This window comes from Muscardinus avellanarius (assembly GCF_963383645.1).
Source record: "Muscardinus avellanarius genome assembly, chromosome: 14".
Classification (NCBI taxonomy): Eukaryota; Metazoa; Chordata; class Mammalia; order Rodentia; family Gliridae; genus Muscardinus; species Muscardinus avellanarius.
In genome coordinates, this window is record NC_137800.1 from 74,741,936 (window position 1) to 74,763,893 (window position 21,958).

At 42.7% G+C, this 21,958-nt stretch overlaps 1 protein-coding gene across 3 annotated transcripts in view; it reads left to right on the forward strand.

The window, feature by feature from the left end:
* Positions 1-529: 529 nt before the first annotated feature.
* CAP2 (cyclase associated actin cytoskeleton regulatory protein 2) overlaps positions 530-21,958 on the forward strand; it is a gene marked incomplete at both ends in the record, with an annotated part of 136,424 nt that continues 114,995 nt past the window's right edge. For all 3 annotated transcript variants that reach the window (XM_080709892.1, XM_080709894.1, XM_080709893.1), the window contains 2 exons: positions 530-650; positions 7,713-7,813. In XM_080709892.1, coding sequence (XP_080566018.1) covers positions 530-650; positions 7,713-7,813 — 222 coding nt within the window. The remainder of the gene's footprint in view (positions 651-7,712; positions 7,814-21,958) is intronic.

A 21,958-nucleotide genomic window follows, 5' to 3' on the forward strand; every position in this document is an offset into this window, starting at 1 on the left:
CCATGAGACAAGGAAGCACAGAGGCTCTGAACTTTTATGTATTATTTTTGGTGCTGGGGATTAAACCCAGAGACATTCTACCTTGGAGCTACACACCCTAGCCCTTTTAATTTTTTTTTTATTTTGCAGTAGGGTCTCACCAGAGGCTGGCTTAGAATAGGCAATCCTCCTGTCTCAGCCTTCCAAGTACTGGGATTACATTTGTGTGCCACCATGCACGGAGGCGTTGCAGGCAGGCTCTTGAGAGTGCTAGAAAGGGAGCCAATACTTGTGCTTATACGTTCATTGTTACCTAAAAATCGTTGAATTGAACTGAGTAGAAAATAAGCTCAACATAATTTGCTTTTATTTCCCCCTCCAAGTTTTATATCCTCCTGAGTTTCGCATACTTTGCTGATTGTATAAACAGCCTTTAGGTAGCATAAGCCATTCTACGGGGTTGCTGTCCCTTTATGTTGAGCATAAAGGTGTCTGCCCGTTAACCTCCCCTGATGCTCACTCGGCCTACGCTTGTGTCTGTCTTTCTAGAATGGCCGGCATGCAGGAGCTGGTGGAAAGACTGGAACGTGCTGTCATCCGGCTGGAGCTGCTGTCTGCAGGCTCACACAGGCCTCCTGCGAGCTGTGGCGACATTAACGGCATCAACGGAGGTAGGGCCATATGCTGCCATCATGGCTGGCCTCTATGGAGCTCACTTGATTTCCTCCTTCTCATATTTCATTCTCCAGAAACATGTGCACCTCCTCCTTCAATTCCCTACTCATTCCTCAACCCATGACTGTAACGTTAACCAGAGGCAAGCAGTCCCTCAAGAAGAAGAGAAAGAAGAAGAAAGAGAAGGAGAAGAAGGAGGAGAAGGAGGAGGAGAAGGAAGAAGAGGAAGGAGGCCGGGCGTGGTGGCGCACACTTGTAATCTCCGGGCTTGGGAGGCTGAGACAGGAGGATTGCACAGGTTCAAAGCCAGCCTCAGCTAGTTAGTGAGGCTTTCAGCAACTTAGTGAGACCCTGTTTCCAAGTAAAATATAAAATAGGTCTGGGAATATAGCCTGGAGGTAGAAAGCCTCTGGGTTCCACCCCTAATACCACCAAAAAAAAAAAAAAAGGAGAAGGAAGAGGAAGAGGAAGGAGAAGGAGAAGGAGAAGGAGAAGGAGGAGGAGGAGGAGGAGGAGGAGAAGGAAGAAGAAGGAGAAGAAAGAGGAGGAGGAGGAGGAAGAGAAAGAGAAGCTTTCTTTCCCATAAATGTGTGCAAATTTTATGAACCAACTAAAAATATTTAAAAAGGTTTCAGCCTACCATCTACCCCAAAATTACCAAATTCTGTGTCTTAAGAGCATAACCCAGGTGCCAAATGTCGTTAATTCTTTTGTGTTAGTGTTTATACTGCTCTTCCAACACTCAGCGAATATATTATCTCAGTAATTATCAAGAAAGAAACGAGTGTTCTCAACTGCAATGTAAGTTGGAAGGTATTTTCATTCTGTGAAATTTGATTTAAAGGAGGACCAGTTGCTCTATTTTGAAACTGCAGCTTTGAGGGAAGCTAGTCTGATGCGGAGCCAAAGCTGACCGAGGTAATGGAGCTGCAGTATATTGTTTTATCGCTACCTAGTCCTCACCAAATATGCTTGGAAAACTGTAGGTTAATACCACACTTTAAAAAGAGAGAGAGAGAAAAAGCTGGGCGTGGTGGCACACACTTGTAATCCCAGCATCCGGGAGGCTAAGACTGGAGGATCGCGGTTCGTGGCCAGCCTCAGCTACTTAGTGAGGCCCTCTGCAACTCAGTGAGACCCTGTTTCAAATTAAAGAATAGAAAGCAGGGCTGGGGGTGTATTCAGGGATAAAATGCCCTGGGTTTCCATTCCCAGTACCAAAAAAAAAAAAAAAAAAAAAAAAAAGATTTTAAGCTGGGTGTGGTGGTGCTCACCTGTAATCCCAGTGCTTGGGAGGCTGAGACAAGAAGATCGCAGATTTTAGGCCAGCTTCAGCAATTTAGCAAGACACTGTTTCAAATTTAAAAATTTAAATAAAATAGAGCTGGGGGTATAGCCCAGAGGTAGAACACTCCTGGGTTTAATCCCCAGTATTCTCATCAACCTAATGAGACCCTGTTTCCAAATAAGAAGTAAAATTGGCCAGGGTGTAACTTGGAGGTAGAATGCCTCTGAATTCAATCCCCAGTAACACACACACACACACACACACACACACACACACACACACACACACGATTTTTAAAAATTGTACAATCCAATAGAAATAGAAAGTTAAGCACTTTCTTTGAAAGGGTCCCCTATGAGGCAAAATTTCCAAGTTAACCTACAATAATTGTTACAGTTCATTCTTGTCTGGGGTCACATTTCAACAAATAAAAATACAGGACACTAGTCAAATTTGAATTTCAGATAAAGAACATTCATTTTGGGGGATACAAATATGTCCCAAATAGTGCGAGGACTACACCGCACAGAGGTACACATTTACACCCAAAATGTATTCACTGTTATCTGAAATTCAAATTGAACCGGGGGATCTGTAGTTAATATGGCAATTCTATTCTTGTCCTGGGAACATCTATCTCCTCCTTATCTGACCCGGTTTGAATCCTATCAGCCTTGGGGGGGGGGGGAAGAGGAGGCTTCAAGAGTGCTTCCCCAGGAAAGATCTACATTGGTGCGTCTAGAATCCTCAACATATTTGGAGCTGAGCCTCGCGCCACATGCAATAAGACAGAAATGACTGTGTAGGCGCAAGTGTGTCTTTTCCCCTGGAACAGAACGAGAATCCAAATGCTTTGAATGAATTGAAAGGGGTGTTGTGTAAAGGAAGGCCGCCAGGGCCTGGACATTTTTTCCGTGCCAACTGAAGCACGTCTCTGATTTCATTTTGAGCTGCCTTGTGTTAATGACACAGTTGGTCTATGGGACTCCTGAACCTTCCTGGTAGGAATATATTTTCATGTTCTCCTCAGTCACTCTACTTCATAACACTGTTGACATTCAGTGAAAACCGACTGTTCCCTGAGTTTGCCAACCACAAATAGGAAGCCCAAGGAAACACACAAAAATGTGAAAATCCAACTTCCAGGGAGATTCTGCCATCTTGTTGAATAAATTTTTTTAAATGCCAGTTATTTGAACCTCACATATCAAGAGAGTGTAGTAGGCTGAACTCAAGGTTTTCTTTAATTAAAAAAAAAGGTATTTTTTTTCTGGAAAAATTTATAAGCTAAGTAAAATTGAAGGATGAGTAATTTAATTATTTGGTGTTTAAACAAGTATTTTCTGGTGTAGGAAATCATTTCAAGCCAATTATTAAAGCAAAGAGCTTCTAAAACAACAGCTGGCAATTTATTATCCTACTTGAAAGAAGGGTAATTAATAAGTGGGATAATTAGTAAACCATACGAATGATAACCATCCTTACAACATAAGCCTAGACAACATCATTTCCAATTCTTCTTAATTTGTAAGTCATGGTAGTTTTCTGAATTCTACTTCTTCTTCTTCTTCTTTTTTTTTTTTTTTTTTTTTGCGGTACTGGGGATGAAACCCAGGGGTACCTACCTCTGAGCTATACCCCCAACCCTATTTTTTATTCTTTCATTTTTTGTGTGTGGGTCCAGGGATGGAACCCAGGGGCATTCGACCTCTGCCATATTTTTTATTCTTTATTTTTAAACAAGGTCTCACTGAGTCACACAGGACCTCACTAAGTAGCTGAGGCTGTCCGTGAACCACCATCCTCCAGTCTCAGCCTCTCGAATGCTGGGATTACAAGTGTATTCCACCATGTCTGGCTTGAATTCTATTTTTAACAAGTTTCTAAGAACAAACTTTTGAAACGGGGTTTCTTGAGAAGAAACACGGCATTTCCTTAAGATGAAATGGGGTTTCTTGAGAAGAAACATGGCGTTTCCTTACCGGTTTCTTGTCTGCAGTGAGCAAAGAATGACACCCGCAGACGGCAGGAAGGGGAGCAAGAAGTTTATTGGAAGCAGCAGGGCATAGGGAAAAGTGGCAGAACACCCCTAAGGGCTGTCGGGACTCTAGTGCTCAGCAGCTGCCTTCAGGACAATACTTGAGGGTAGCCCAAGCCAAATGCCTTCAGTTGCAAGCTGCTTTCTCCCAAAGTCCACGCGATCTGCCAGAAAATAAGTGCAGGTCACCCCTAGGGGCCCTGGCCGGCCTTGATGTCCAGTGGAGGTCTTCGGGTCACTACCCGAGTGTATCCCAGGCCAAGCGCCTTCAATTGCACCCCACCTTCTCTCAAAGCCAACGCACCTGGGAGACGAGAAAAGCTCCCCAACGGGGAGGGGTTCCCAGAGTAGGTAACCATCCTAGTGACTAGCCTAGGGGTTTATATATCTCTGTATGTCCTCTGTTACTTGGAGTCTGGGAGGCAGTTCTTAAAATTTGCATAGGGTATTTGCATGTCCTTTGAGGGGTCTCCTTCTTTCAGTAGAGGTGTCAGACTTGCTCCAGGGATGTCTCCTGGGTTTGTTGATTAGTAAACAAATGGTTTTGTGAAGCTTTGGTCATTCTTATCTCTGAACCTTGGAAGAGCTGGTCTCTTTTTAGGAGCCTTCGAAGTTAATTAGTATTCATTGCCCCTCAGGAAATTAAGTTTTTCCACCAAGGCCTCTTCCCTACCTGCCTACTTCCTTTATACCTCCTCCCACAAAAAAAAATTTTTTTTTTACTTTATTTAGTACTAGAGAGCAAACCCAGGAGTAGTCTACCTTGGAGCAACACTTCTAGCCCTTTTTATTTTTTTTTTGAAACAGGGTCTCCCTAAGGTATAAGGTACAGAGAATCTTGCTAAGTTGCTTCAGCTGGACTCAAACCTGTGATCCTCCTGTCTCAACCTCCCAAATACTGGGATTGTGTGCCACCGCACCTAGAATTCTTTTTTTTTTTTTTTTTTTTTTTTACTTTTTTTACTTTTTTAAATTTTTTAATTTTTTGGTGGTACTGGAGGTGGAACCCAGAGGCTTCATACCTCCGAGGTATGCTCCCAGACCTATTTTATATTTTATTTGGAAACAGTCTCACTAAGTTGCTGAAAGCCTCACTAAGTAGCTGAGGTTGGCTTTGAACCTGCGCGATCCTCCTGTGTCAGCCTCCCAAGCGCAGGGATTATAAGTGTGAGCCACCACGCCTGGCTTTTTTTTTTTTTTAACTTTTTTTTTTTTTTTTTTTTTTTTTTTTTACTTTTAGAAGGAACATAATCCATTGCAAATATATACCCCACAGACCAAAAGTCTGTTATGGTATGTTTTATGATGTGGGTTCTCTCTCTCTCTCTCTCTCTCTCTCTCTCTCTCTCTCTCTCTCACTCACACACACACACACACACGTAGAAAGTAGATAACTTTATTTTAACCATCAAAGAAATATTTTTGCCTGGTACAGGGGATGAGCACGGTGTAGGTGCAAGGACATCTTAGATAAACTATATATAGTCCTAATCCTCCAGGATCTTTGGTCTCCTGCATTACTATTCAGAGCTACAAATGCTTTGATTAAGAGTTGCTCTGAGGATGCAGTCTGAGAAAGCACCATCGATCCTTAAAGGCTGCCCAGAGGAGGTGCAGGCAGAACTGAGTAATGAAACAAATTAGAGAAGGCTCCCATTCTTCTTCATTGTGCTGTCTGCTAGGTAGATAGAGCCCTTCGTGGTTTTTCTAAAGCTTTCTCCCACTTTAAATACTCAACAGAGACCTTTCGGGCCTCTCCCATAGCAACAGACAGGGTTTATCCATTTCCAAATGGACCCGTAGGAATCTCCGGGCCTGTGCCCTTTTGTATTCGAAAGTGCTTTGAACTTTAAGATCGCTCACAAGAGTCTGCTTAGAAGTTTGGTGGTAGGTACAGAGAGCTGTAAATAACTGGTGCCTTCACCCTTTGGGCCTGTGAAAATGAGCGGCTGAGAGAAAAGGCAAAGGAAGTTACAGACAATAGTTTAATGAGTGCAGAGGATATCTTTGTACAATAGAAGGGAGGGAGTGCTAGATTTGGGTTTGCATTTAAAGAGCTTGTGGGTGCTAAGTTTCTCAATATTATGTTTTTCAATATCAAAGGCATGAAGTCAGGCACTTAGATGTGTTTCGTTTCATTAAAAGGCAGGAAGTCAGGCACGGTGTTGCACCCCTATAATCCCAGGCCTGGAGAGGCTGAGAAAGGAGAACCAGAGGTTCAAAGCCAGCCTCGGCAACTTAGTGAGACTTAGCCACGTAGCAAAACCCTGTTTCAAAATAAAAAATACACCAATAAGTAAATACATAAAGGAGAAGGGCTTGGGATGTAGCTCAGAGATAGAATACCCTTAGGTTCAATTTCTTTTGGTATCCCCCCAAAAAAGGCAAGAAAAGAAACCCAAAGAACACTGGGTGGATGGGCTGCTGTCACTTCTGCTTTTACAGTGATGCAGATCAAAGCCGTTTGCATATTTGCTCAGCAGTCCTCTCCTTCCCACCGTGGCTGTCTCTCCTCCCCTTGGGAGGTAAAGAGGAAACAGTGGAATCCGGCTCTTTTGCCTCCTTGCCCAGAGTTTGTTATACTTTTTTTTTTTGGGGGGGGGGTACTGGAGATTAAACCCAGTGGCATTCACCCCTGAGTTAGACCCTTGGCCCTTTTTTATTTTGTTTTGAAACAGGGTCTCAGTAAGTTGCTGAGAGTCTTGTCAAGTTTCTAAGGCTGGCCTCAAACCCTGTGATCCTCCTGCCGTGACCTCCCCAGCACCGGGATTACCAGCGTGCACCATCACGCCAAGCTTTGTGAGGCCTTTTCCTTGTCCTGAAGACCCTTGGAAACTATTTGCGGGAACGATAGAGCCACCCGCACAGGTCGTAGAGGAAAGCCCAGGTTAGCTCTGTTTAGTTCGGGCATCCGGCCCTTGTTTAGTGAGTACTTGGCTCTGCAAGTGCTCTCTTCGCTCCCCCATTTCCTCATCTGTGACAGTGTGGCGTGCTGGAGCCAGCCAGCAAGAGTACGGGTTCTGAAGTGAGGCGTGAGGATGGAGAATTTTAAATTCTAACGTGGGGGAGCCGCCAGCCTACTATCTCTACTGGTCGACCCCTGTTCGTGGGCCAATATTTCCTACGGGTCGACGACTATGCCTGGGTCAGTATTCTCTGTCGTGCGGACGCTCCTGGCCAACGCAGCTTCTGGGTCAATCTCATCTTTATTGCGCCGACACCGACCCCGGGTTTGTTTTTCCAGAGGTATTTATACACAGCTACAGGTCAAGCAACATTCTCGTGCTACCACCACCAAAATACAATACAGACCAATACAAAACACATCATTACAGATAGGCCTATCAGTACCCTCGTGTCATCACCACCTGATCCTCTCTCAGACCTCTTTGAACTTTCCATAACCCCAAACCTTGTTGACTCTGGGCGAAGGGCAGTCAGCTGAGTCAGGGACACCAATCTAGGGGAAGGCCTTAATGGCTCCCCACAGTGATGGTACTACTTACCTTGCTGGACTTGAAGACCAAAATGGAATGATGGAGGTGAGAGTCCTTACTCAGAAACATGGACAACAGGAAAGCAATGTTTTCCTGGGCCACTAGAAGCGCAGAGTGATGATCACTGCGTGGAGAAACGAGTCTGAGTGAATTAGTAACCACAACCTAGATGACATCAACTTTCCTTGGGACCCACTGCGAGACACCAGCAATAACCAAACGTTCCTCTTCCCAGGTGTGGCGCCCTCGGTGGAAGCCTTCGATAAGCTGATGAACGGCATGGTGGCCGAGTTTCTAAAGAACAGCAGGATCCTGGCCGGTGACGTTGAGACTCACGTGAGTACCTGAGCGAGCGCCTGCTCTCTATGGGGAGTGCGGAGCGGCCAGCCCGGCCTCTGACAGTGTTAATGGCACGATACAAAGTCAGGATGCGAGACTGTGTTGATTCATTGTTTACCCCGGCCTGGTAGGCAGTAGCTAAAACAGTCGCTCCTGCTGTCATTCATTTAGCCCTTCCCGCAGAGCCCACTGATGGGCCATCAGCAGGCACCATTCTAGAAGCTGAGAGGTCCGGGGTGAACAGTGCAGGCCAAGCCTTGCCTGCGGAGAACTCTCATGTTACTCACATAGACGGCATATATAAATGCAGACATGGATTCAGGTAGTGTTGGTGTGTTGGTCAACTTTCTGTCTCTGTGACAGATAGCCCAGGGAAAACCGCTTAAAGGCAGAAAAGTTTCTTTGGGCTCACGGTTTCAGAGGTCTCAGTTCATGGTCCACTAACTCCATTACTTTGGGTTGAGAGCTGTAGAAGGATGTGGTGGAGAACAGGGCAGGGCTTTCCCCAAGGGTGAAGTAAGCTTTCCCCAAGGCTTACTTCCTCTAAGTCCCATCTGCCTACAGTTCCCACCAGCTCCACTAAATCCAGCCGAATTGCCAGTCCATCCAATGGATTAATCCACCGATGAGCTTCAAGTCCTTATGATCCTATCACATCCCCAGAGCTCCAGCTCTAGACATTGCCGCACCGGGACCAAGCCTTCAACACCTGGGTTTTGGAGGCGCATTTCAGATCCAAACCATAACAATAGGTGTAACAAAAGAGAGAGAGGGGCCGGGTGTGGTGGTACACGCTTGTGATCCCAGCGTTCAGGAGGCTGACAGGAGGATCGTGATTCAAGGACAGCCTCAGCTACTACTTAGTGAGGCCCTTTGCAACTCAGTGAGACCCTGTTTCAACATAAAGAATAAAAAATATAGCTGGGGATGTAGCTTGGAGGTAGAATGGCCATGAGTCCATCCCCAGTACCGCCGAGAGAGAGAGAGACAGAGAGAGAGAGAGAGAGAGAGAGAGAGAGAGAGAGAGAGAGAGAGAAGAAGAAGAAGAAGAAGAAGAAGAAGAAGAAGAAGAAGAAGAAGAAGAAGAAGAAGAAGGAAGAAGAAGAAGAGGAGGAGGAGGAGGAGGAGGAGGAGGAGGAGAGAGGAGAGGAGAGGAGAGGAGAGGAGAGGAGAGGAGAGGAGAGGAGAGGAGAGGAGAGGAGAGGAGAGGAGAGGAGAGGAGAGGAGAGGAGAGAATGCTTGATAGTGCTGTAGTAAGTGCTGAGAACAGGAGGTTGTTGTAGGACAATGTATCTGAGCAGGTGATGGCTGAGCAATGCCCTAAGTGGAGAAAGGAAAGAGCCGGGTGGTGATGAGGGAATTGAGTCCCAGGCAGAGGGACAGAGGGGCAAAGGCCCAGAGGATGGAAGACACTGTCATGTTTTCAGTGGAGCAGAAGGCCAGGGAGAAGGTGAGTCAGGGAGAGAACTAGCAAAGGGACAAACCCCAGTAGAGCCCTGTCAGTCACCGGGAGGGAGTTTGCTCTTATTCCTGGGGGGTGGGAGGCCAGGGAGGGCCCTGGACAGAGGACTGAGGGGATTTGGCTTTTGCTTTTAAAGGGATGTTTCAGGGTGGGTGTGGTAGCACCTGAACTGTAATCCCAATATTTAGGAGACCAAGACAGGAGGATTGCAGGCTCAAAGCCAGCTTCGGAAACTTAGCAAGACCCTGTTTCCAAACAAAAAATAAAAAATAAAAAGGACTGGGGATATAGCTCAGAGGTAGAATACATCTGGGCTATGTCCTCGATAGCAAAATAAAATAAAAAGGATGCTTCAGCCAAGCCGTCTTAGCCACCAGCCATCCTTCTTCTCCCCTAGAGCGTAGCCTGAGGATACCACCTCATACCTGTTAGGATGGCTATTCTCAGAAAAACCCAGAAAGTCACAAGTGTTGGTGAGGATGTGGGGGAATTGGAACCTTGTACACTGTTGGTGGGAATGTCAAATGGTGCCGCCTTTGAGGAAAATGGATTAAACATAGTTCCTAAAAAAAAAAAAAAAAAAAAAAAATGAAAATAGAATTACCAAGTGGTCCAGCAATCTCATTTCTGGGTATATGTCTAAAAGCATTGAAAGCAGGGTTTTGAGGAGCTATTTGTCCACCCATGTTTACAGCTCTACTCTTCACAATAGCCAAGAGACAGAAGCAAGTCAAGTGCCCACTGACAGATGAACGGGTTAAAAAAAAATGTGGTGTGGCTGGGCGTGGTGGCGCACGCTTGTAATCCCCGCGATTGGGAGGCGGAAACAGGGGGATCACGCAGGTTCGAAGCCAGCTATGCTGGCTTAAGAGACCCTGTTTCCAAATAAAAGTATAAAAAATAGGTCTGGGAGTATAGCCCGGAGGTAGAAGGGCTTCCAGGAACCCCAGTACCACCAAAAAAAAAAAAAAAAAAAAAAAAAAAAAAAAAAAAAACTGGTGTATACATATAATGGAATACTGTTCAGCCTTAACAAGAAAGAAAATCCTGGCTGGGTTCAGTGACACACACCTGTAATCCCAGTACTTAGGAGACTGAGACAGGAGGATCACAGGTTTGAGGCCAGCCTCAGCAACTTAGTGAGCCCCTGTTTCAAAGTAAAAAGGGCTGGGGGGTATAGCTTGGAGGGAGAATGCCTCTGGGTTCAATCCTCAGTACCACAAATGAAAGGAAAGGAAAGCAGGAAGAAAGAGGGGAAGGAGGGAGAAAAATAAAAGAAAAGGAAAAGAAGAAAATCCTGTATCTGCAATAAAATGGATGAACTTTGAAGACATGCTAAGGGAAATAAGCCAGCCATGAAAGACAAATACCCTCTAATTCCATTTGCATGAAGTACCTTGAGTGGCTAAATTCACAGAGACAAAAAGCAGAATGATGTTGTCAGAGGAGGGAAATAAGGCACCGTTTAATGGGTGCAGAGTTTTAGTTTTGCAAGATGAAAAAGTTCTGGAGACTGCACAACGCTGTGAACGTACTTACCACGACTGAACTGTGCACTTAATCACGGTTAAGATGGTAAATTTTGTGAAGTGTATCTTTCCACTTTTTCTTTTCAAGTACAGCCCAAGTAAAAGCAAAGCCATCGAATTTGAGAATCCCTGAATTGGAGGAGACCTTTGGAGATGTCTAGGCCAGCCTCCTGGTTGGAGACACTTTTTATACTTTTTATACTTTTTAAAATGTGAGCACACAGTTGGTGAAAAACCCAAACCAATGAAAATTTTAAGAAAACTGTCACCAGTTTCTTCTATTTCACTGTCCTTTGTCACAGAGGCTAGATTCCAAATCCATCTGCCTACAACATTCTCATCCATGAGGCAACCCTGACAAAATCATTTTCAGTATGGATTCACAGAAAATCTAATTTTTTTTTTTTTTTTGCAGGTCTAGGGGTGGAACCCAGGGGCATTCAACCTCCAAGCTACACCTCCTGCCCTATTTTTTATTCCTTATTTTGAAACCAGGTTTTACTGAGTTGCCGAGGGCCTCACTAAGTAGCTGAGGCTGTCTGTGAACCGCAATCCTCCGGTCTCAGCCTTCCTAATGCTGGGATTACAAGCGTGTGCCACCATGCCCAGCTGTCTTTTTTAAATTTAATTTATTTTTTGTGTGTGTGTGGGTCTGGGGATGGAACCCAGGGGCATTCAACCTCTGAGCTATATCCCCTGCCCTATTTTTTATTCTTTATTTTGAAACAGGGTCTCACTGAGTTGCAGAGAGCCTCACTAAGTAGTAGCTGAGGCTGTCTGCGAACTGTGATCCTCTGGCCTCAGCCTCCCGAATGCTGGGATTACAAGTTTGCGCCACCACTCCTGGCCTTTTTTTTTTTTTTTTTTTTTTTTTTTTTTTTTGAGTTGTGAAGGGCCTTCCTCATTAGCTGATGCTATCCGGGAACTGCGATCCTCCAGTCTCCGCCTCCTAAAAGCTGGGATTACAAGCGTGCGCCACCAACGGCCGGCCAAAAATCTAATTCTTGAATAAAGTCGTGGTTTAGGGTTTTAAAAACCAGTAAGCAGCAATTCTCCCTTTGCCCCTTCCCCAACACAACATCATATGAAATACTGGACACTGATCTCACGGGGAACCTGGTGATTCCATCATACCAGAGATTCCAAGAGTGTAATTAAATATTTGCTCACAGCCTGGCATGGTGGTGCACACTTATAATCGCAGCATTCGGGAGGCTGAGACTGGAAAATCATGGTTCATGGACAGCCTCAGCTACTTAGTGAGGCCCACCATAACTTAGTGAGACTCTGTCTCAAAATAAAGAATAAAAAATAGGACAGGGGGTGTAGCTCAGAGGTTGAATGTCCATGGGTTCCATCACCAGACCCGAAAAAAAAAATTTTTTTTTGCAAACTTCATCACCTTGCAATGTATTTGTTTGTCGCATCTCAGAAAAAACAATGTTTCTTCTTACAACCTTCATTTTTTGAAAATATTTCTGTCAAAATACCCATCGGTGAGAGAGCTCTATTATGCTGGTGTTTCAGAAGAGCATGTGTAAGAAGTCACATTCCCTTCCGATGTGTCACACCGCTCCATCATTCTGCTGTCTGTTCTTTTCCTCCATGTTTTTATTTATAAGAAACTGGGCTGGGCATGATGGCTTGTAATCCTAGCATTTGGGAGGCTGAGACAGGAGGATCGCAGTTTGAGGACAGCCTCAGTTACTTAGTGAGGCCCTTTGCAACTCAGTGAGACCCTGTTTCAAAATAAAGAATAAAAAAAACAGGCTGGAAGTGTAGTTCAGAGATAGAATACCCCTGGGTTCCATCCCCAGTACTGCCAAAAAGAAAAAAAGAAAAAGAAACCAGATATTGGCAGAACTTCTTATATATGCAGAGGAGGACCATGCCTGACACACAAAAAAGAATATTGTCCTCAATACACTAACAGAAATGCTTGAGTGTGATGCATTTTTATACCCATAAATGCTATTACATCGTTACTGTCGACATGATGCTTTGGGAGTACACAGTACATCTTAACTCTTACTGGTACTGTCTCACAAAAATTCTCAATAGAAACTTTTTACTGGAGAGTGAAAGAAGTCCAATAAATAAGTAGTCCTTCCAGTTGTGGTGGCACATGCTTGTAATCCCAGCATTTGGGAGGCTGAGAAGGAAGACCAGGATTCGCAGCCAGCCTCAGCTACTTAAGCCCTTTGCAACTCAGTGAGACCGTTTCAAAATAAAGAATAAAAAATAGGGCTAGGAGTGTAGCTTGGAGGTAGCATGCCCCTGGGTTCCATCCCCAGTACCACAAAAAAGAAAAAAAAAGAAAGAAAAAATGCACACTTATAATCCTAGTACTGAGGAGGCTGAGACAGGAGGATTGCAGGTTCAAAGCCAGCCTCAGCTACTTAGTGAGGCTCTCAGCAACTTACTGAGACCCTGTTTTCAAATAAGACATAAAATAGATCTAAGAGTATACCCCGGGGATAGAAAGCCCCTGGGTGCCATCTTCAATACCAAAATAAATAAGTAAATAGTCTTTTACATTTCAAAAGATGTCAGATTACACTATCTGCGAATCAGTCAGTGAACAGTTCCTTTAGAACATACTAGACCAAATTTGACCAAATTATGTACAGGTATTATGTGTGTTATTGTAAGGCATCTTTTTTTTAAATTCACAGGTTTATTTCCTAAATTAAATTATATTTACTTTTTTGGAGGAGGGAACTGGGGATTGAAGCCAGGGGCATTTTACCTCTGACCTACACCACCAGACCTATTTTATTTTTATTTTAAAACTAGGTCTTGCTAGTTTGATGAGAGTCCCACTATTTGCCGAAGCTGTTCTCAAACCTGAACTCTTCCTGTCTCAGCCTCTTAAGTACTAGGATTACAAGCATGTGTCCCTATGCCAGGCTTAAATTTTATCTTAAAGGTACCTTTAAATTATTTTTAGAACAAAGTGACTTATAAAGTATAACTTCGTTCATATTAAGTTTTTTCTTATTTCTCAGTGAAAAAAATACTGAACATATAATGCTTAAAGAGATTTATGTTTTTAGCCAGGCATGGTGCCAGACAACTAGAACCCCAGAACTTAGAAGGTTGAGAGAGGAGGGTCACAGATTCAAGACCAGCCCCCCCCCCAAGACTTAGTGAGACCTCAGCAACTTAGCAAGACCATGTTTCAAAATGAAAGAATAGAAAGGGCGGGGGGGGGGGTGTCTTGGAGATATAATCTCCCTGTGTCAATCCCTATTACCCCCCTCAATCTAGGCTTTAAACTGGTTTCTGAATAACAAGTAAGAAGAAAGGGAAAGAGAGAGAGGGAAAGAGAGAGAGGGAGAGAAAGAAAGAGGGAGAGAGGGAGAAACGCTCTCATCTGTAACACAAAGCCGAGTGCAGGCGCGCCAGTCCATCTGCCTGTTGCTTTAATACTCTGCACAAGTGGTTTATTTTTTTCTCTCTTACAGAACCATGTGTCATTGGCATTAAGCTTGCAGCTGCTGCCTTTCACATAAGCCAGAAGTGGGGGCTGAACTTTGTTCCAAGAACACACCTGTTGCCTAGAAAAAAAAAAAAAAACCCTCACATACCTGACTGTACAGTATGGAAATTTGAGAATGACACAAACGTGCATCATGTTAGATCCTGTCCCCGTGCGCAAGAGCTATTTCACAGATACTAATAATGAGTCGAAACTACCAGGCTGTGATTTAACGTCTGTCTCTGTGTGTCGGCTGTCGTTGGGCTTAATTTACTGAACACTCAATAGTCTATTGACAGAACAGACCACAAAAAGGGGGAGGGGGGACTAATAGCTACAATTAGGAAGTTCTGCTGAACCAAAAACATAACAGGTTTAGAAAAGATTAGCTCGTGTAAAGCCTTCTTGTACGCAGCATAAAGCAAAGGGCTTATTTAAGTAATTCCTCGACCCAACAACACCCGCATGGGCCTGGGCCTCTTCATCAGAAGAATGGACAACACATGCTTTTCTAATAGGTGTTTAGGGTAAATAGCGCCCTCAATATTAGAGGGAAGAACCCTCTAGAAAAATGGCCAACATAATGCCATGCGCTTGGGTAGACATTGTTTATCCGTAAATGAACGAATGTGATTTTTGTGGTTATTTTTTGACAGAGCTGTTCTGTTCTTATTCCTGGCCCAGAGAACTAATCTCAGTTCTTTTTCTACGTGATTTGACAATTATGAAACAACTTGTAAGCCATCCCTCTTCCTAACCAAAATCCCTTTCGAAGGTTTATTTTTACATGCGGAATGTCTTTATGAGTCTGGAATGTCTATTTTCTGTCCTCGGTTAAAATACAGCTTCAAAAAGCTGTATTATTAATTGGATTAATGAAATTATCAATCATTTAATAAAAATGAGAGAACCACAATTGGAACAAAAGGGCAATAAAATTCAACTAAGCTTAGCGCTCACTTAGCACATAATTAAATCACGCTTTGAGCCGGGTGTGGTGGCGCATGCCTGCTATCCCAGTACTTGGGAGGCTTGAAACAAGAGGATCACAGGTTCATGGCCAGCCTCTGCAGCTAAGCGAGGCCCTCCACAACCGAGTGAGACCCTGTAAGTCATCTACAGATTGATTTGTTCACTTTATGCTATGTTGGTTGTGTAGTGAATTTAAAAATCGGGAAGTGAGGAGAGCATTTCCTCTGACCAGCACTAGCCAGTGCCCACCTGGTCAGCTGTCTCAGCTCTGCAGCAGAGGGGACTAAGCAGCTTCCTGGAGAAGAGTCTACAATAGGTAGCATCTGTCACTAGGATAAAATACATCTAGTGCCAAGCCAAGATTGATGCGATTGGCAAACATTTACTCCTTTGAACACTATCACAATAATTATCGCGTCACTGGTGTTACAATTAATGTTGACATCATGCCCCAAAGGAGCTAGAGGAAGGAAACCTGTTAGAGAAAGAGCACCGGGAACACTCAAGATACAAGCCCTTCCCGGTGCGCTAGGATGGTGCCGGAAACCTGACTCCTTCATTTCCAAACGCCCAACGCTTCTGTCATCTATCTGTCTTGGTCTTGCAGGGTCCCACTAAATAGATAAGAGTCTCACAACATTGCCAAGGCTGTCCTCAAACCTGCGATCCTGTCTCAGCCTTCCAAGTACTGGGATTACAAGCATACGCCACCACGCCCAGCACTTACATAGTATTTTTTATTTCTGTGGTACTGGGAATGGAACCCTACCTCCGAGCTACTACTCCAGCCCTATTTTATATTCTTTATATTTTGAAACTGGGTCTCACTGAATTGCAAAGGGCCTCGTTAAGTAGCTGAGGCTGGCCTCTAACCGCCATCCCCAGTCTCAGTCTCCCAAATGCTGGGATTACAAGCATGCACCACCATGCGTGGTATCGTATAGTCATTTTAAATGTCCTATTCTATGTTTTCTTTTTCTAAGCAAGAAAACTATTAATTTTTTTTTTTTTGGTGTTACTGGGGTTCCTAGAAGCCCTTCTACCTCCGGGCTACACTCCCAGACCTATTTTTTATTTTTGGAAACAGGGTCTTTTAAGCCAGCGCGGCTGGCTTCCAACCTGAGCAATCCTCCTGTCTCCACCTCCCAAGCGCGGGGATTACAAGCGTGTGCCACCACGCCCGGCGAAAAACTATTAAATTTTGTCAAAGTTATTTTTTTTAGCATCTGTGGAGATGAACATATAACTTTTCTTCTTATACCTTTAACATAGTTATTTAATACAATTATAATTATGCTTTAATTATTAACTAATAAAATATTAATATCAATATAACTGAGGATTTAGAGTGTGTTTAATGTTAGTAGGGTTAATTCCTCCATGGCCCTTTACATCTTAGTAATTGACCATTATAATATAATATTGAACTATTCTTGTATTTCAGAAGACTAATTATATTTAAATGACCATTCTAAACTTTACTCCATATTTCTTTTAAGATGTTTTAAATTTTCAAATGTGATAAAGGAAAATAGGTTTTCTTAGACATATGAGAGCTCATTTTTTCAAGAAAATTATACAATCTTTGAAAGATTCTTAGGTACTTTTAAAATTATGACTATATTAACAAATACCAAAGACATTTTAAATACTTTTTATGCTTAAGACCATTTATGCATACAGTGTATTCTGTGTGTGTGTGTGTGTGTAGAGAGAGAGAGAGAGAGAGAAGAAGGGAGGGAGGGTGGGGGATGGAACCCAGGGGCCTTCACAGGATACACCCCAACCCTATTTTATTTTTTATTTGGAAACAGGGTCTCATTATGTTGCTGAGGCTGGCTTTGAACCTGTGACCCTCATTCTCCCAAGTACTGGGATTACAAACGTGTGTTGCCATACACAACTCACACCGTGCTTTCTTATGTCAGATCTCCTGTCTAAGTAAAACTAAAATTTTCTCTCATAGATTCATGGTTAAACTGTAATCAACTATTTTGAATTGTGTAACTGCTGAAGGGGGAAAAACCAGATTAACTTTAGGATAGCAATTACATTTTTTTTTCTATAATGCACTTAAAATTTCCAAATTTGAAATAAAAAATATAAGTCAACTGCGACAACCACAGTGTGCAGAAACGGGAAGGAATAAACTGTCACTTGCTTTGCCTAAGTATTGCCTCTACTAACAAATTCAGCAGGAAGAGGAAGAACCTTCACAATGAACTCAGCCTTTGCTGGCCTGTTCTCAGGAACACATTCCTTAGGGGCAGCTATTCAAAGTTGACTCCTCACCAGAATTACCGAACCCGAAAGAGTCTTGTGAACTCTCCACCCAGTGTTGTGCTGGGTAGAGGAAAACTAGGGTGTCTTCCAGGTTGGCTGAGCTGGTTGCACGGCTGTGGATGAGGTTCTAAACTGCGCCTTTAAATCCTCACTGGATGACGTTCGCCACCAGGAAACCCATGAAGGGAAGGTACTGGTTCTCCCTTCCTGCTGTGTGTTTGCTTACACACCGCCACGAGCTAAGGGCATGGCTAACATGCCCAGGTGGGTGGGGGCAGGCACATCACCTGCACCTGGGAAGATAGTTCTGGATGGCATCGCTCTATGGAAAAGCAGAGCATCCATCTACACTTGGTTTGTGTGTCACAGGTTTCTGCAGATAACTGGCAGAGTTTCTCCTCAAAAGATCTCCTCCCTTTACCTGGATTATTTCCCATGTCAGGAATTTACTGTGATCGTAATACTGCAAAATATCCTTAGCTGGGCACGATGGTGCATGGTCTATAATCCCAGTACTTGGGAGGCTGAGAAAGGAGGCTTGCAGTTTTGAAGCCACTGCATGGTAAATTAGCATTACCAAGACCCTGTTTCAAAATAAAAACAGAGTTGAGTGTGGTGGTGCACACCTGAAATCCAAGTGCTGAATACTGAGACAGGAGGATCACAGGTTCAAAACTGACTTCAGCAACTTAGCAAGGCCCACCAGAACTTAGTGAGACTCTGTTTCAAATAAATAATAAAATAAGGCTGAGGATTTAGCTCAGAAGTAGAATGCCCCTTGGTTCCATCCCCAGTACCACAATAAAGGAAGGAAGGAAGGAAAGAAGGAAGGAAGGAAGGAAGGACTGGAGGTGTAACTAGAATGTAGAATGCTCCTGGGTTTAACCCCATAGTGTGTGTGTGTGTGTGTGTGTGTGTGTGTGTGTGTGTGTGTGTGTGCCTGCCTGACTGCCTGTTTTCTTACATTTGTCTTTCTTCCCAGCTATTCTTCTTTGTGAAACTATGTCAATAATTAGAACATTTGTTGTTGTTCTCTATCTAGATTTCAGGTTAACTTAATTGCTTGCCTGGAGCATTAATACTTTGTCCAAATGTAATGACCTCTTTACAGTCTGATTCCATTTAGATTATCTTGTACGTCTCCCCACACACCCATCTCTATCCCCCCCCACACACATCATTCACCAAGAAGTGCTCATAATATTGTCTTAGCTACAGATAAGGAAAAACAGCATCAGTAAAATGTATGGGTGCTCTGGACCACAAATTGCCCTGATTCTAAGAAAACGTGTTTGCAGATTTGCTACTGTGTAGACAGCAGAATAAAATGTGTTTTCCAACCTTGAATATATTTTTCCTTTTCCAGTGGTATTTAGATTGTTTTAACACTGTTAACTTTAAAAGTTGACAGTTTATACATAATATATATATATATACATATCTTTTACATAGTCAAGTCTTTTTAATATGTGAAATATAAAAATGTTTTGGTGAGATAAGAGAACAGGGTATTCAACAAAATTCAACAATTTACCACTCACGTGTGTTTATTGTACAAATTTCTTCCTTTTTAGAAAACCCTTTTTAAAAGAAATATTTTAAATAGCAAGGTACTTTGAATGCTGATATTTGACATTCAACTGCTTTAATTTAAGCAGATTACTATACAGGAAAGGTAATATGACTTACAGTTTGGGGCCCACCTGTTGAGTGTTGGGGTTTATTACAATACAAGTGTGCTGTTTTCTTCCAGCCCTCTCAGTATCTATCACTGTACCCATATAAATGGTTAATAAATGTTTTCTAAATAAATAAATTAAGAGAAATATTTACATGAGCAAATCAAATTGTCAGTGTATAATGGAGTCGCTGATGGATGAACTTATTATGGCCAACTATTTGAATCAAGCCACATCTAAACTGGCAGTAAAAAATAAATCACGGAGCCAGGCGTGGTGACGCACGCTTGTAATCCCAGCCTTTGGGAGGCTGAGACAGGAGGATGGCGGTTCGCGGACAGCCTCAGCTACTTAGTGAGGCCCTCTACAACTCAGTGAGATTCAGTTTCAAAATAAAGAATAAAAAACATAGGACTAGGGTGCAGCTCAGAGGTAGAATTCTTCTGGGTTCCATCCCCAGTACTGCAATAATAAATAAATAGTAAATAAATAGTAAATAAATAATAAATAAATAAATAAATAGTAAATAAATAATAAATAAATAAATAAATAGGCCAGGTTTTGATTCATAAATCAGCAAGTAAAATATTAAGAAAAATCAGGAGCAAAATGGCTGTTTCTCTGTAGATTTCCATTTCTCGCAAAAATGCAGATGGATGCATCCTGGGTTTATCCAGGCCCTGACAATTTATCCCATACCTTCCTTATTCTCCTCATTCCCATCCCTGTTTGTAGTAGAGGACATAAGCCATAGAAAGTCTAAGGCTCTCCGGTAGCTTCAGAAAGCAAGACAAGACTTCTTAAGTAACCATAAATCCATCAATATATTGACTTGTCCTCACTGCCAATAGAAACCCCATGAGCTGTAGCCGAGGCAAGATATTTTAGTGAACCCCACTCTAAGTATTTTAAGCTGAAGGTCAGACTTAAAAAAAGAAAGAGAATTTTGTTTGGTTTGGTTTTTCAGTTTGGGTTGGGTTTTGGCATGTCATTTCCCCCTCCATCATTAAGGTTCAAAATGATAGAGATCAGGAAAGAAAGAACTCTGGAGTCTGAAAGGGCAAATTGGGAAATTAAATTTTTGGCTGGGACTTCACTGTGTATTTCCAATGATCAAATTTTCCTATTTTTAAGAGTCTAGCTGTATTTATATAATTGTAAACATCTGACCAGAAAGTGAAAAATTCAGTTGATTATCTCAATATATCCAAATACAGATGATCTTAAACTTTAAAATAATTTCCCCCACATACTCATTCATTTGTAAATTAGGTTTTTAAAAGTTGGAAGTCATTTCTCTGGGACCTCATGTAAGTCTTGGATAATTCGCTTCCTATGCAAAGATTGAAAGGAGCACTTCTCCATGTGTGTTATACTGATGGCTGCCCTCCAAAAACTACTTACTAAGTACCAAAATCCTAAGACTTTGAAAAAAAAATTTATAGCAATCCAGCAGAGTAATCTCAAGTCTCTTAAGTCTAATAATGAAAGAAAAGTGGGACCTATGTTTTATATACCGGGAAGTTTTCTTTTTCTAGCAATGTATTTTTATTTATTTTACCAATGTGTCAGACATTAAAAAGAAAAAAAAACTCATAATTTTCTGAGCAGCACTTAGGTAATGCAGAATCTTAGAAAGAATTCTTCCACCATGCTTTTAGTTAAATGAAGCAGGGAAACAATAGCATTAAGTGGAAATAGTCATTTATTACGATTGCTGGTTCAGGGGGGATGTGAGTTTAACTGGAGAAGGACAAGACACAGAGAAGGTTTCTCTGCAGAACCTGATTCCTTTCTACTTTTATTACGGGGCAGGATTCTCCTTCCTCTTTATGTGAGCGTATACTTACATTCCTTTGATACTTGGCAACTATTGTAAAGGTAACCTTGGACTTCACAAGTGGGACAAAAAAGACAGGAAAAGAGACTTTCTGAGAATAACAGAACAGGAATTGAAAGAGGAGAGGGGAGGAAGGTGATCTATGCACGTAAGTAAGATTCACCTTTTTATTTTATTTTATTTTATTTTTTTGGTGGTACTGGGGTTCCTGGAAGCCCTTCTACCTCCGGGCTACACTCCCAGACCTATTTTTACATTTTTTATTTGGAAACAGGGTCTCCTAAGCCAGCGAGCGCAGCTGTCTTCGAACCTGCACAATCCTCCTGTCTCTGCCTCCCATGCGCGGGGATTACAAGCGTGCGCCACCACGCCCGGCAAGATTCACCTTTTTAAAGAGAAAGTTTGTGGGAGGTTGAGACAGGAGGATCACAGGTTCAAGAACAGCCGCAACAACTTAGCAAAATCCTATTTCAAAATAGAAAGGGCTGTGGTATAGTTCAGAGGTAGAATGCCTTTGGGTTCAATCCTTAGAACCAAATTTAATGAATAACTAAGTATATCTGAAATGATTTAAGTTGGATTGCTCACAGTGGCGGTCCTTGGGAGGGGGTGAGACTACTGAAAAACCTTTATTCCTAAATGTCTATTTCTTCCAAACTTTTTACAATAATCATGGGTGTCTGTTACTCTCAGAAGAGGGGGAAAGAAATATTTGGTGCAAGAAGGAAAAAAAGAATCTTGGAGTCAAGGTATTTCCTGAAAGGGAGTTCAGTGAACTGCGGGTACCAGGACATGTCAACAATTCCGGCACCGCTTGGCTGTAGGGCTCCTGGTGCCGGGAGTCACGGAAAGTGGAGAGCCAGTGATTTGCAAGTGGAGAGGCCTTTCCTGGCCTG